The sequence below is a fragment of the Convolutriloba macropyga genome, unplaced genomic scaffold (assembly GCF_964194025.1).
Source record: "Convolutriloba macropyga unplaced genomic scaffold, txConMacr16.3 SCAFFOLD_5423, whole genome shotgun sequence".
Taxonomy (NCBI): Eukaryota; Metazoa; Xenacoelomorpha; order Acoela; family Convolutidae; genus Convolutriloba; species Convolutriloba macropyga.
This window is the reverse complement of record NW_027449290.1, coordinates 1-17,120: the sequence shown is the minus strand read 5'-3', so window position 1 is coordinate 17,120 and position 17,120 is coordinate 1. Positions and strand designations below refer to the sequence as shown.

At 33.7% G+C, this 17,120-nt stretch overlaps 1 protein-coding gene across 1 annotated transcript; it reads left to right on the top strand.

Annotated features, from left to right (window-relative positions):
- The first annotated feature begins 919 nt into the window (after positions 1 to 919).
- On the top strand, positions 920 to 3,227 carry LOC142354928 (uncharacterized). The gene has a single exon (XM_075407254.1). The coding sequence runs from the start codon at positions 2,554 to 2,556 to the stop codon at positions 2,899 to 2,901; it is 348 nt and encodes a 115-aa protein (XP_075263369.1). The 5' UTR covers positions 920 to 2,553; the 3' UTR covers positions 2,902 to 3,227.
- Positions 3,228 to 17,120: the final 13,893 nt, after the last annotated feature.

The window sequence follows — 17,120 nt, the reverse complement described above, 5'->3', positions numbered from 1 at the left end:
TTATTATTTTTATTCTAAAAAAAGTTACGATAATGAAAAGCCTCACAAAAAACCAGAAAATAATTCGTTTGCAATCTCTACTTGTCGTTAGCTGAACAAAATTTAGTTAAATTTTGACAGATTTATTGAATTAACTTCAAGGACGATTGACAATTTGATTTAAAAAGGCACAAACTTAACACATTTCTGCATTGAGAGAGAAATGTTGGAAAACTGCGCAAATTTAATGGAAATTGTTGTAAGTTAGGAAAGGAACAGCAATATTTTAATTACATAATCAGTTTGGTGATAGTTGGAAACCATAACAACCCTCTTTTTTGATTGTAGGTTGCGTCACTATGTCAGCAATTTTGAGGCCAGTGCTCCCGAGAAAAAAAAATATATTGAATAATTTGTAACATGTTTTTAATCTGCCAGCGTTTAGCAGAAAGTAGTAATGTTGAGTAGTAAGTTAGTAATGTTTCGGCGATCGTTTTTATATCTAAAAAATGACTTGTCCGGACAACATTAAAGATAAAAAATGAAGATAAAAACGTTCCAGCGTACAATTTTAACATAGTTCAGCAAAACACGTCAAATTTTGTATGAGTATCAAACAATTTAAGGTTCGCAAATTGAACCTCGACAGTTTTTCTAAAAAAGAAGAAAATGATCTGCGAACAAAATTTTCTACGCTTTACGAGCTTTCTAGCAATTACACACATCCTTTTACGTCCGAAAGCAACCCAGATTGAACAGAGACTGACCAAAAAGGAATTGAGCTTGTACTTTTCTCTCTACCCAAGTTGGTTGGAATAATAACGAGCTTCGAACAGTATACTGTAAAAGAGTTGCAGTCAATTCGGAGTTACAGATCGCAAAGCTTGAAAAAGAAAACAGTGAAAAGGGCTGATTTATGCGGCCAATTTTCCACGCCTTTTATGCTATATTCTTCGGATTAGTAATTGTTTACTATTGGGAAGTATTTTGAATTGGTTCAGATGTTCAGATTACTAAAACTAGATTTATTTCATCAACTTATTAACTAACTTCTGTTTCTTATTGAGTTGAGGGCTTTACTTCCGTAGCAAACAAATTTCTGCATAATCTAATGTTATCTAAATTATTTCAAGCCTTTTACAAATTCCTTTTTAAATAAGAGGAATTTGAAATATCTTCAAAACAAAAGAACGAAATTTTATTTGCCCATATGCGCGTGCAACTTTAAAGAGTTTGCTCTAAAATTGATCAATTTCTATCCGATCGATTGCCTTTTCATTCCCAAGAGGGGTCTGAAATCACCCCCACTTAATTTCAAAATAACCCTTTCCATCCTAATTACCCCTCCCCCGTAAGCCCCCACCTTAACCCCACCTTCACAATTTTGCACTGCAGCACCCTATCCACTTTCTGAGCTGTTTTGAAAACTGATAGAGCTCCCTCTCAAAATTCATTTTTATCAGCCTCTTTTAATCCACAGTTCACGTGAAAACTCTTCAAATTTTAAGTGGATTTTGGGAATTTTCCCAGCCTTTGTTTGTTTATCTTGAGTTACTTCTGTATAATTTTTAAAGCATCTTAGGTGAAGTTGTTTATTTTCATAACAATTCCATGCCAGAAGCACATAAAGGGTCCTCCCAAAAATAACCAGTTGTTTTCGCCTTATTGCATCCATTTACTTTAACTTCTTTAAGTTGCATAAATTGCTCATCTCATTTTTCGAGTTTATTTTTTATTCTTCTTAATTTCTTCATCAAAATTGTGTTAGAGGAAACAAAAAAGACGGAATAACAGGTCGAGGTTCTTGCTTGAAGTTACTTATGATCGGTGTAAGCAGAGATACCAGAACGTCGTTTTTTAATTGATGATAAAAGATTTTCCTCAAGAGTTGCGAGGTCGATTTTGAAGAAATAATATCGAATAAAAATCGGACGAAACAGTTTCTCATTTTTTTGTCTTCTAGTTGGGTTAATTTATATGATTTAATTTAGTATTTGACCTGTGCATGCTTTGATCTATTGGTCTACGACCTTTTAAGGTATACTTTTGAATCTATTGCGTCATAGTAGGTGCAAATTTTATGCAGAAGATTTTCCAGGAAATTAATTTGGATTTTATTTCCTGTGGACTCACGTCCAAATCACAGTTCAGCCACGGTAGCGGTTAATATTATATATTCATCGGGAACTAAATTTCATGCAAATTTTATATGTTAATTCAATTTCTGTTTTTCCTTGAATTATGGGTAATTGAATTAGACAAACACTCAGAAAAATAGCCGATTACGGTCCTCAGAGCCTTTTTATGCTCTAAATTCTGTAAAAACGTTTATTTGAAAAAAATAATACTTCTAAATGTTTATTTTTTGAACAAAAAGAGTTATTGTTACCTTGTTTGCAATTGACAACAGTCAGCAAAAAAGTCTCAATCAGCCAAAATCCATCTAACAAAAGCAGGTTGAAATCATTACCAATGAAAGATTAAAATGTTATAAACAGTGATGAACTCAGTTCGACGTTAACTTTATGTTTAATTTCTTTCCTCAAAAACATTCTCAGGAATTAACAATTCCAAATGACGGGAAACCTTCCAATTATGGAAATGGACAGCTTCGGCTATTACCATCCGAGACACGAGACCACCTCGGCTGCAACTTCAACTCCAACTCTTGGAGTTCCGAAAGCTAAAAGCAACTTCATGAACAACATGCTGGCGGCCATATTTGCTTCTGTACTCTTTTACGCTATTTTATCTTTAGTTATATTTATTATTATCCTTGCGCGCTATTTGGAACAGAAATGCTGCACTTCGGGTGACGAGGAATCAATTCGGATTAAGTTCAAACCCGAGAAAGCTTCGCTGGGTTCGGGCAGCAGTGGCAAGTCGGGTGCTATTCACTTGGGCGCAATGAGAATCAAATAGATTCACCCAATTAGATATAAACTATATATAACTATCGGATTCTTGATAACTTAAATTGACTGAAACTCAGCCCTTCATTTGTCCGTTGATTAATTGAAAGGATAAACAAAAATTGTTCAAAGATTTATTTTGCAATTTAACAACAAGATCCAACCATTTGTCAAAACTGATTTCATATACGTCTATCTGTATGACGTAGATTCAATTTCAGTATAGTTATTTTTTCTGACTCTTTTATACAGCGAAGAAAAAATGAGAAAAGTTCTGTAATATTATCACACAGAGAGGAATTTGTACTCAAAATTTTAACTCTATATTTATCTTCGTGTCCATTTTGTTGAGTTTTTATTTGAGAGAAAAACACAGCCATTAACCAGCATCGATAAAAAATATATCAAATGAAGCTGTTGAAAATGAGAAGAATTTAGCAGGACAGCAGCAGTTTAAGCTAAGCTGTCTGAATTCAAATTTTATATAATTGTTCCTACCCCAATTGTGTTAATATTTTAGTTAATATTTACAAAAGAGCAACGTTCGAAAACAGTCGCTTACTAATTCATGAACTGAATTGAAATTATTGCACGGCTTACGTAAAAATCATGGCCAAATTCGCGTTCGAATCTGAAATTTGTTCAATTACTGACGAAAAAATGCGAAACATTCTTACTTATTTCCATAAAAAACTTATTGAAAAAGACGACCAAATAGTTTCTCCGACTAACCAAGTTACCGAACTGGAATCCAGAGTGTTTCAATTGGAGCGGTATAGTTCCAAAGACACAATTACTATAAATAACCCCCCTTTGCAACCTGGTAACGCCAACATAACGGATCAAATTCTATTTTTCTTTAACAAATGCTTGAATTATTCGATGTCTACGGACGCAATCAAAGCCTGTCATCCCTTGGGTAATTGGAAAGGTAACACCCCCCCTGCGGTAATTGTCAAGTTTATTTACTACAACGCTATTATTGAATTATACAATCGTCGACAAATGCTCGCAAATTTTAGGAACCCACTAAATGGTAAACCCGTATATATGAAAGAACGTCTCCCCAAACATGATTTGGCTATTCAAAAGCGCGCTAACGAGCTGGATTCGGTCACCAGGACCTACAACTGTAGGGTAAAACTGTTTACAAAAACTGAGAATGGGCGTGTAACACAACCTGTTGATAGTGTTAAAGCAGTTGAAGATCTTGAATCACGGGCAATAAAGAAAATATCTCCTAATCAACGCAACCAAGCCAACAACTGGAATACTAACCAATTGTCAAATCAGCGACGAAACAAACGACCTGGCGATGTAATTGAAATTGATAATTTTGACGAAATTTATCATATGGGAGCAACACCAGCTGGAAAAAAACTTAATGACAACAATATTTCACCCAATAGATGATTGTCCAAACTTTAAATAACGCGGCTTAAAAAACAGGCGCAGTGTGCACTTCCTTTTCGACTTCGTGTTTTCGTAACAATTTTAATATCAAGTAATTGGACAATCATCTATTACTTGGAAATGGATAAACACTCGAAAGCGCTTTTGTTTATAAACGTGCAATCACTAAGATCCCATCATGATCAACTGTGCTGTCAACTAGAAACCCTCAAAACCAAACCAGCTGTAATAGCTGTATGCGAAACCTGGCTCACTGATAACGATCCCATAGATATATATTTCATAACAGGGTATCAACCATTGATAGTAAAAAATAGAAACGACAAAAAAGGAGGAGGCGTTGGCTTTTTTGTTTGAGATGATTGTAAGATAATATCTAATTTCTTTTTTGAAGAAAATCTGGAACATCTACTCCTATACATAGAGAGCGGAAAAAAGCGAATAAATTTCTGTGTTCTATACAGGCCTCCCTCTGAAAAAATTCACAATTTCCTTGAGACTTTTGAAAGTTTATTGTTCAATATAAACGCGATGAAAGAGGAAACTATTATTTGTGGTGACTTTAATATTGATATCTGTGATGCATATTATCAACAGTACCAAAACTTGATCAATTCATTTAATTATGAAATGCAAAACTCAGAACCTACAAGAGTAAATAAGTTCACGAGCAAATGTTTCGATCATATTTTGTCAAAACAATCGAAAGAAGTATCAACCCTGATATGGTCTTTCAGCGATCATTACGTTCTAATTTATGAATTTGATTTTTCAGTCTCTAGCTCTCAATCTAATGAATTTTATTACAGCCGTGATTTTAAATTTTTTGAGAATGAACAAAATTGTTTGAATTTCCTCTTCATTCTCCAACATAGATTAAACAAGATGAATAATTATGATCTTGAAAGTTAATGGTGTGAACTAAGTTCAATCATTCTACAAATTTTTGATGATAAATATCACATTACGAAGAAGAAAATCTTCAAAAACAGTTGGATGACAAACAGGTTAAAGAATCTCATTAGCAAGAGAGATCGTGCACATGATACACTCATATCTCACCCAAATAGTAAAAATGAAGTCCGGTTCAAGCAATTACGTAATTTAGTAACGAATGAAGTGCGAAATGCTCGCAAACAATACTATGATCAAAAACTGACTTTATCAGGTAGTCCAGCACGAAAATTTAAAGTGTTCAAAGAATTCCTAGGGCAAAGGAATAAATCAGTAAAAGACATTGATGTGGAAGAATTTAATCACTTTTTTATCAACGTAGGGAAGAAAGTGAGTAACGCAAATTTTCACAATGTAGACAGTGAGCCAGGTTTACTAAGTCAAGACAAAACTTTTTTCTTATTTCCCGTCAACACTATCGAAATATTGAACATAATAGGTTCATTGGAAAACAAAAGCACAGCGGGTCATGATGGAGTTAGTAATAAACTTTTAAAACTTGTAGTTTCTGTAGTTAGCTATCATGTGGCTAAGCTGATAAACAGGAGCATTCAAGAAGGGTTTTTTCCGGTTTGTTTTAAAACAGCTAAGGTATTTCCTCTACCTAAAAATGGAAGTTTTGAAAACCCTTCAAACTATCGAACAATTAGTCTATTGTCATCCCTAAGCAAAGTGTTTGAAAAAGTCTTGAATACAAGGATGGTTGAATTCCTCGAAAAACATCAACTTCTCTCAAACGAACAGTTCGGTTTCCGGCCAAAACGCTCATGCACACACGCTATCGCCTCAGTTACAGAACTGATGCGAAATGTTATTGACTCACAAAAAATGGGTTTCGCTGGCTTCATTGACTTTCAAAAGGCATTTGACACAATTGATCATTCACTTCTGATAAAAAAAACTACAAAATCTAGGCTTTCGAGGAAAAATGAGTAAACTCATTGCTTCATTCTTGTCAGATAGAAAACAATTTGCAGTCCACGGATTAAAACAGTCGAAAAAAATGGAAATTAATGTAGGTGTCCCACAGGGATCAATTTTGGGCCCGTTGCTGTTTCTTTTGTTTATCAATGATCTGCCTCAAATTGTTCAAGATAATTCAAAAATAGCACTTTTTGAAGACGACACAACAATTTTAACGTCAAGCAATAATTTGGAAATTGTGGGAAATCTCAATAATGACTTAAAATAGATTGAAAATTGGTCCTCAAGATACAAACTTGTCATTAATAGTAAGGATTGTAAAATTGTTGGTTTTGGCCGGACTATACAAAAATCAAAAAATCTGCTATTAGACGAAGTGCTTGAAGAAGTAAATTCATTCAAATATCTAGGAGTGTTCATATATAAGCATCTCAATTTTGATCTACACATTGAATATGTTGGCAAAAATTAGCAAAATTCAACGGAATGCTGTTCCGAGCAAGAAACTTTTTTACGAAAACTTTTCTATTACAAATGTATAATAGTTATGCCAAACCAATGATATCGTACGGCATTTTAGCTTACGGTTCCGCAAAAAACACAAAACTCAGTTTGATTTTCTGTCTTCAAAAACGCATTTTAAAGGCTACCTTTTTCAAAAAGAGAGGAGACCATGTATGCTATCTTTTCAAGCGTTACAACGTGCTGTCAGTTTTTGACTTATATTTTGACGCTCTTGTAAAAGAGATCCGGGATGAAATTGCAAAAGTTTCTCTTTTGAATTTTCTTGATGTTGACAGTAACAGGCCGAACACGCGGGCATCCATTAAGTCACTCATCCCTTTACCAAAATTTAAAACACAGACTCAGAAGAAAACCTTGAGATTTTCAGAAATAAAAATGTTCAACTACCTTGCTAAAGAAAGTCGATTACCCAAACAAGTATCTAAAGAACAGAGTTTTCTGACTCGAACTAAACTTAGGGCATATTATTTGGATAATAAAGATGTTTTCGATTTGTTTTTTTTTAGGTATTGCGCGTTTTTTCTCTGGGCAGTTCTTGTAGAGTCATTCGACTCGTATTGTGTCCAAGGTGGTAATTTTATCAAACTTAATATTCTGTATAAAATGCTCTGTATCATCTCCCATCTGAATTTAAATCAATCAATCAATCAAATATACTCAAATGGATTTTCTTGTACAGACAATTTTAGCCGATCGATATATTCTTCGTAGAGAAATGTGAGTGATATCAATAAATAGCTCATCCAGCGTAGAGTTCGAATTTGAAAAAAAATTTGATTATAGTTTTTTGAGGAGTTATAGAGGTTTAAACTTTCATGTGAACACGGGATATTCGGTTCACTTTTGTTCCGTTTTACCGTAATTTTTGTTGAATTAACATTTTTTTCTATGAAAATTTAAATTCAAAATTATATTTCACGCCACAAAAAAAATAATTTCTTAATTCTAATCGCTGAAAGGCAATGAAAAGACTAGTTTTTGGTATCATAGGTAAGTTTACTATTAAAAAAATTCGAGTTCTATTTGAGAACTCTTTTTTTAAAAGTTTTTGCCAGGTTTTTGTTTTTTTTTTCAGGTCACTTGGAAATTAGTCACTTTCCATATTGAGGTTCCGTTAATGACCAACGTCATTTACAGTCAAATGAAACCCAATGAACAAAAAATTTGTTTCCAAGGAATCGCTCATGTTTTTTTTTGAATTATCACGGTTTTCGTAATTTTAAATGAAACTTGGATTTTCTTTTGGAGTTGATATAAATTTTTGGTATTCTATGGCGTTAACTTGTTGACTAAAAGTGCAGTTTTTTTCTAAAGAGCATTAATTGAACTTATCTAGTGCTTTGAGTGGACAGGTAATGGCTGTTGAGACTCTGAAAATAACTTTTCAAACCTTTATTTTAATATTACCTAATCATAAACTTATTTTTGTGAACCGTAAATCAGTCCCAGTAATGCCCTCCTTCCTACCGCAACCTTAATCAATCTTGTTAATGGTTTTATCTTCTAACTATTGATTATATGACTTCAATGCTACAAGATTTCAACTTTTTAAAAAAAATTTTGGACATTTCGTATTAGTGGTTCCTTTTGATCTTGTCAACTTAACCTTACATTGATGGCTCACATTGTTTTCGCAAAACCATTCAATGAATCATAGATACATTTTTCAGAGAATAAACTTTTGTTTTAATGGCTCGAACAATTTCTTCTCCCCCTTTTCAACAGATTTTTTTTGTTTTTGGCTGATTTTTGTTTTTTGTTTTTCACAGTCATAAGACTTATTGTGATGTCTTATTGAAAAGTTTTACAAGACGAACTCTTAGATACTTGTGCGTACATCGTGGCTTTGTTGAACGTATTTATTGACTTCCGTTGAAAGCTATTGTTTTTAATTGCTGTTAAGACTTTAAATGCATTTTGTTTTTTTTTTTTGACTTTTTTTAACATAAATCAATCTTAAGCCAATTTTCGTGATATGTAAGTCAGTCTCAGCAATGACAGAACTAATCTCATAACTTCTACTTCTACATAATATTACACAGTTGGAGGTTTTCTCTTCTAACTATTGGTAATATGACTTCAACACCACAAGATTTCAATTTTTTTTTAATTTTTGAATACTTCGTATTATTGGTTCCTTTGGAAATCTTATACTGATATCCTGTTTTTAATGGCTCCCATAGGTTTTGATGAGAAGTGAAATGGATAATAGCTAATTTTTTTTTTGGAAAACTTCTGGTTTAAAATGATTCGAAATTTTCTTCTCGCACTTCTCTACGAGAATTTTAAGTTTCTGCCTGTGTTTGTCGTTTTTTTTTCATAATCATGAGACGTATTGTGATGTATTATTGGTTACCTATGCATGAAAAACATCCTAGTATTCAAATCGTGGCAGAACTGAGCTAATTTATTGACGTTCAGTTGATCGCATAAAAAGTTTTCAGAGAAAAGCTTAAGGTTTAAATGGCTTCGACACTTTCTTCTCGCAATTTTGCACTAAATTTTATGATTTTGCTTGTATTTGTTGTTGTTTTCATAGTTAATGAGATATTTTAATGTCTTATTGATAATTTTTGAGTGACAAACACCTTTGTGGTTACATCTAGGCATAATTTAGCGTATTTAATGGCTTCAGTTGAAAGCTACTGAATTTTATGATATTGATACCGTGGACTTTTTTCAAATATTCCGTGGTCTGAATGTCTTTTCATTGCCATAAGATTTATTTTGATGACTTATCGATGACGGACCTATCAATGATTAATATCATTGTCTTCCCATTGAGGAAGAACTTTGAGTGTTTATTTAATTCCATTAAAAGTTATTGATTTTAATGGCTGTGATACTAGTGGTTTTCTAATATATTTGTTTTTCATGTCATCTTGTAATAATTAGAACAACCCCATTGTTGTTGCAATAATTCAACATAGAAAAGTTTTTCCTCAAAAGTTCATTCTCTAAAAGCTATGAGACTTTTCTCGCTTAATTTTTTTGAAATTACTCTTTTTGCCTTTTTAATTCTTTGGGTAGCCGTAAAATGCAGACCGGTCTCATAAATTTGTATTTGTTTAATAAATGGAAGATATTACCTGATGCAGTCAGTTTAAAGCGAAAATGGAAGATATTACCTGATGCAGTCAGTTTAAAGCGAATAGACTTAAAATTTATGATATTATACGTTTTTAAGGGTTTTTAAAACTTTCAGTTTTTGTTTTTTTTTTCGTCAATTTGTAACTTAATCTCGTCATTGAGAGGTCCCATCTAACTCCTTGAGTTTCAAAAAATAACAAGTCTACTTATGTTATGTCGTAACTGGTGTTTTTTTGGTGGACAAGATGCGTTTCCATGAAAAAAATTTTGTGAGTGATGTATTTGTGTTTCTTTTTCTTTTCTTTTAGCACATTGAGGTATTAAGTGATCCCAATGATTTTCAAATGTGGCCCAAGTGAGATTATTTATTCTTTCAGTATAATTTTAGTTGAAATAGTATAAATAAAAACTGAAACAAAAATACCTAAATTTCAGATAATAGCTAATAATTCTGATGGCTTCAATATTTTGTGTTTTAGCAAATTGTTCGTAATTTGTTGAGATTTTCTGCTTCTTTTGTCCATTCCTATGGCTTAGTCTAACCAAAGACAAGTTCCATTGGTTTCATAATGACTTTTTTAAAATTTATCAAGAATTATTTCGTTAAAAGCTAATGATTTTTCAGACTTGTGTCTTTTAAGAAAGCTAATGAATTATTTGGTTTAAAAAATGTTGAGTGATTTTTAATTTTTACCCCATTTTTTCTTCACGTGGTCGAATTTTTATCTAGTCTCATTAAGAAAAACATCCCTCTGCTGCATAGTTAGGGAAACCTAAATTTGTGTAGTTAAGGTTTTATCTGATTGTCTTTCGACGTTGTTACTAGGAGCTTTTAAATTTAGATACTGGGTTTCTGCCGTTTAAATTTTTGTTTTTTTTTTCTTATTTTTTTGTTTTTTTTTCGCATAGTCCCTTTCAATAGCAGATCCTGTGACCGCTGTAATAAGGCATGGCATTATGTAATTCAATTAGTAGTTAGGTTTTGTAACAATTTTTTTAAACTCAAACATCTATTTTTGTTATCTCTTCATTTGGTTGACAATTAAGTCAGAAACGATGATAAGCTCGGGTCAGAGCATTTGCAAACGCACATTAACGAGACCCCTTGTTAAAAATAAAAATCAGATAAACAACGCTGTTTTATTCCAATTCACATTTGATTTCGCTGAAAAGAGCTGTGGAAAATTTTTGAACAAGTTGAAAGTTTATCAGTCCACAAAAACATCGAAAGCAGAGATAGAACACGAAGAATTCTTCTGTACGCCAAAGTAAAGGTCCCAGACTCACACCACCTCTGATCAGACCATTTCGGTCACACACTGGGTCATAGTGCGCCCCAAATTACAGGGTCTGGAAAGTATTACGATCGCACGATGGTCTGGACAATGGTCGCACTAGGGTCTGATCAGAGACCAAATTCCAATGTCTGGACATAGTCTGGACAATCATCAAACTAAAGTCTTATCAGAGACCGAAGTCTGACACAGTCCGGACGACAGTCGTACGATAGTCTGAACAATGGTCGCACAAAAGTCTGATCAGAGGCCAAAGTCTGGGCATATTCGGGACAATATATCCAGCTGCATCTGAAAATTGTCAATGCACTATTCCCAAGGCGATCCTTTTTTCTGGGAAAAGAACACGAGAACTGAACAGTTCTGCCAAATAGTGAAACTTCCGCTGCGTCGTTTTAAGCAGAGTTCTTCATTTTTAGCTTTTTAGACTTTCCTGTAACGTCACTGTTTCCATTGTTTCTAAGCTTGATTGCATTAAATCACAAGATACTGAATTCCATTTTATTGAACAGTGCCATATGTTTTGTAAAAAGATTGAAAAAAAATAGTTAAAGGTTTTGTTTGAAAATCTAAAACTGTTTTCTTTATTTTTCTTTTTAAAAAAAAACTTTTTTAATTAAAACAAATTGTCTTGAGTGGCAATTTCGTTAAATCGGGAACCATCTATTGCAAAAAATTTACATTATTTAAAAAAAGATGGCTCAAGATGGCTCAATAGCGATGTTGCATGCTGAAAATCTTCAACGCTTAAGGAATCTTTGAAACCAACAAAATTGATAGTTAACATTAGGATTACCTCAATCTCGGGGATGTTTAGTGTGATCCCTGAACGTGTCTGAAAACAACGGATAGTGAGCAAATTGAACGCATAAGGGTACATGTATTTTCGCAGTTTGTATGAGCGATCAAGCCATAGATTACCCGCACCTAAGCAATAGAATTCCCCTTAATAATTTTTGTGAATCAACACGAGAGTATAATTTGAAACTTCCCACTACCATTACACAGTAGCCCTGTGAACGCCGTCCTGTAGTTCCTGTGGACGATAATGTTCGCCTTCTGTCATGTGTAGACCACAATTATTACTAATCTAATTCCCTGATTCAGAATCTCAAAAAGTTCAGAGGTCAATATTATCAGAAAAAATCTAAAGTATCCAGTAACAGCTGTACTGTTAAATCAAATCGTGACACGTAAGAACTGAATACAATGTTTGTTTCATCAAACCGTGTCGAGGCGTCAACGCGAAAAATCATCAATAATGGTAATAATTTCAGTGAATGCGGATGAAAATATGAAAGAATTGCAAAACTTTACAAAAATTCACGGCTAAATTTACCAAATATTTTCACCCAGGAAAATATTGCAAAACATGATGTTAGAATAGCGTTGAAGCTGTTGAGAGTGGTGGAAACAAATTCAGAGCCAAGAAGAGCAAACCGTACAGAGTATCACCCCTAAGTTAGCACAATTTTCTCTGGAATCGTCTTTTTAACAAAACTAAGTAAGCTTTGAGATGAAAACGTTGAATCCGGCGAAACAAAAATCACCAATACGGCAAAATAACTGAAATGCACACATACTTGCAGTATTGGTAATAAATATCATTTTTAAATTTGACTTTGTGTTTTTGGTTTCGGTTTACTACTATTAAATTACCATTTTGTAAATAAACTTTTGGGGCAAACAGCAAACAGATGAAAGACTTAATTTATTTTAAAAATTTAGTTAAGCAACACATTTAATTGATGCAAATGTATTTCGTAACTGTTTTTGCGTCAAATGAGATAGAACTTGAAATAAAGTTTTGTTTTTTGTTTTTGCTAGTTGCTGTTGTTTGAATTCATAAGTACATAATTTTTAAGTTAAGTGTTTTTGTGTAGCCAGCACAGGAAAGAAGTTTGGTGTTCACAAAGTTTTAAGCAAAACCTCCTTTTTGTCTTCCTTTAAAAAAGCGTTTTCCAATGCGACTAAGCAATTATTGAAAGCGATTCACATTTATAGTCAGAGATCCCTATGCATGGGACGTCTAAAACATCCAGAGTTTTCGGTGTAGCTTCACCTAGAAAAATAGTGAGATTTTTTTTATCAATGAAAGTGGTCAGAAACCATTTCATCACTAACAACAACACAGGTCACGTCAGTTCATCGTTAAGAATACGATAAATTTACTTTGCTGTTAATCCTAGTAAGATTTTTGGTATTTTAGCGGTAGAGTTTTTATTTTCGCCGCTTCCTGTTGGTAGTGATGAAATATATTTTTGCATCGTTTAAGCGATAAAAAAATTAACTCTAAAAATGGCTGGTCATACAAAAATTTACCGCGAATCCCACAAAAATTTCGATGCATAGGTTTTTCACAAAGTTTAAGGAATGTGATATAAAATCAAAAGTAATATCATTGGAGTAGGTGGCAGATGGCGCTATAAAATCAAAAACCGTTGACATACAGGAGGTGAGAGTCTCAAAGCTATGTACGAATGCAGTTTTTTTGAAAGAATTCCCATGGACAGTGTGCAGAAAGATTTTTTGAGCTATAAACTGCAGATCTTAAAAAAATCACCACCATAAACCGAAGATCTTACAACAACTCACCGCTTTGACCAAATTAACCGCTAAAAGATGCGGGACCTTTGCGGTGAAAGTTTTCTTTTCCACAGCCATTCACTGCAACTCTTACATCATTTTTAGACTAAACCTTGACCCGGGAATGTCTCAGTTGGGATTCAATGTAATAAGTTCTGAGTACTTAAACCTCTCGTTTCAGTCTTTTTGCATAAAAAATGTCAAAATTTGATTTGAGAATTTCGCATAGTATACTACCATATTAGCGTAAATCTTGGTTTTGTCTCACAACATAGTGTTAATTAAACAATCAAAATTCAGACTCAATATTTAATAATTAACGTATGCCTCATATAATTACCATCTTCTGTAATAAAAACACTCTTCGAGCAAGCGTTCATCATTGCTTTTTGGATACTGAACTTTTCATCAATCTGATTCCCTTTTTCTTTGGGTGAGCCAAAACGAATAAAAGAAATGGTTAAGAGGATCGGATTGTTGAACTCCGGATTTGCTACAAAAAGAAAACCCTTTCGAAGAATATCAAAAGAAAAATTATGCCGAGAATATCAAAATCATTTAAAGGAAACTAAAGGGGACATAAAGGTTATTGCAGGCAGCACGCAAGATCCTGCTTCTCTCAATACATGTGAAGGCGTGCCTGAACTCTATTTGAATTAGTTGAATTATACTGGCAATTCTAAAGTAACAAAATTTCTTATAGTTAAATTTGGTGGAATGTACAGCGCTTTCGGTGCCAACTTTAACGGCCGAACAAAGTTTTTCAGAAAAAAAAACAACACAACGGCTTGTGAACCAGATTCCTATACAATGCACCTGGCTATAATTTGCTGTCAAAATAGACCACTACTGAGTATTGTCGAAGTCCTTTCTAATTTTAGGGCGGTTAGGGAAGCAAAGCAAAATGTGAGAATAAAAAAATCTGGGGACAAGAGCCATGCTATGATAGATGCATTTATCAGCTTCAATATGACGCTTAAGTCTGATCAGGTGTAATGCAGTTGACAGCCTGCAACAGATATTCAGGAAACATTTTTGAAAGACAGCGGCAGTAATGCGAGAGCGATTTCATTTGAATGAAGACTGTGACTTCAGTAATTGCTCATTTTATTTCATCGTGTTGCTCAACATCATCCGAATTTAAAACTTTTGGCTGCCTGTTCCAATAGACAATCCAAACAAAAAGTTTCATCGCGGCATCAAAGCTAGGTAAAAAGTAGTTTTCGTGCTTTCTAGACAGCTTCATTTTTGCGGTCTGGTACCGGGCTTAAACATCAGGAATGGTATTTTTTCCTGTTGAGAAACATTGGAACTGCTTTCTTTTTTTCGAAGACCAAGCAGTAGATGTCAATCTGCGTTTGTGAAATGGGACAGCGTTGGGTTATTTTTGCACAGTTACAATATTGTCTCATCGAGGTACCACAAATGATTCGCTAGTTGTCTAGTTAACAGGCGCATATGGACTTTGAACAAAGTCATTCGCCAAAATGTTGCTAACAACCTGAGTGTATGATTTTTTTGTCGAGACAGTATTTTGATATGCACTTTTGATTATACATTGTCCTTTTTTGTAACATTTCAATTGAAATTTTTCACACGATCGTGAAAGCTAGATTCCATTTCGTCAATTAGCAAATTTAGCTGTTGGCTGGGTCTGGCTGGGTTTTCCGTTGGTGTTTCTATATATATATATATATATATATATATATATATATATATATACATATATATATATATATATATATATATATATATATATATAAAGATATATATATATATATACATATATATATATATATATATATATATATATATATATATATATATATATATATATATGTATATATATATATATATATATATATATATATATATACAGACACACACACACACACACACACACACATATATATATATATATATATATATATATATATATATATATATTGGGTTATGGAATTTCGCAAGCGCAATAAAAAGCGTTTTTAACTAAGTAAAAGAATTAATTTCTCAAAAATGAGAGAATAACAAAATGATATTTTACAGTAGAATTTAGAAATTTACAGGAGAGATCTGATTATTAGATCAAGATGGTAATTTGAATTTGGAGATGAAAAAGGACTCAAAAATCAGCTGTATATATACCCATTATAAGTGTGAAAAAGTCAAGATACAAAACTAATCTTAGCACCGTGATTTATAGTGGGGTCGCAAAGGTTACCCAATATGGTTTGCTTCTGCAAATCAGTCGCAGAAGGAACAATAAATGGAATACATTTGCACTTTTCTAAGAATTCATTCACACTTCCGGGGATATCATCATCATTTAATACATGCTGGGAAGATTTTGCATCAATTAATCTAACTCTAACAATAGTTATCTAGATTCACCAATTTGAACCGAATATTGATTCTAAGCACCATTTCTTGACGATTCATTTATATAATTTCTTTGATCGAAGTAATATTGCTTGTCTTTATAATCTGGTAAGTCAAACTTTCTTTCTAATTCTCACTAAGTTTAAGACTATAGTTTGATCGATATTCTAATACCCCCACTCATACTTGAGCTGATTGCGTAGAGTCTGTTCCCATCAAAACTGCTCTGAATGTTTCCACTTTCGAAACGGGTAAGGACTTTGTGGAGATGTCCGCTGCCATTTTGTCTGTAGGGACGTAATGAATTGAAAAAGTCCCATCCTTCGCCTTGGATGAAGTGAAACTTTGTTTCGATATGCTCGCTCCTTTTGTGCATGACTGGGTTTTGGCAGAGTCTGATACAACTTTGGTTGTCTTCTCCAATTGCTATTGGACGTTTCTGTTGGATGCCAAAATCTTCTAGAAGTTGTTTCAGGTAGAGTGCTTCCTGAACTGCTGCTGCCATGCCCTGATATTCTGCTTCTGATGAAGAAAGAGCAACTGTGGCCTGCTTCTTGACACCCCAGCTGAGTGCTGCGCCACGTCCGTTGAGCTTGAAGTAATAGCCCGTTGTTGATTTTCTGTCGTTCACGTCTCCAGACCAGTCTGCATCACTTTTCCTCACTAAATCATAATTAGCCTCTTATGTGTAAGTAAGTTTTATACCTTTTGAACCTTGAAGATATCGCAGAAGTCGTTTTCCGCACATCCAGTGTTGATTGGTAGGTGCATTCATGTGTCTGGACAGAATGTTGACTGTGAACATGATGTCTGGCCTCGTCTGTTTGGCCAGATACAGAAGTGATCCAACCAAGCTTCTGTAGATCCTCTGGTCCACTTCTTCGTCTCCGTTCTGTGCTGTCTGAAGTTTCAAATTCAAATCAGCAGGAATTCTTGAGGGTTTGCGTTGATCCATTTGAAGGCGCTCAAGCATTGTTTCTATGTAGCGTTCTTGGTCGACTGTGACTTTGCCCTCTTCTCGTCTGATTCTTAGACCCAGAAACCAGTGTAGTCTCCCTCTGTC

What these genes read in the sequence shown, in the direction of transcription:
- LOC142354928 (XM_075407254.1), top strand. Translation starts at nt 2,554, where the DNA reads ATGACGGGAAACCTTCCAATTATGGAAATGGACAGCTTCGGCTATTAC.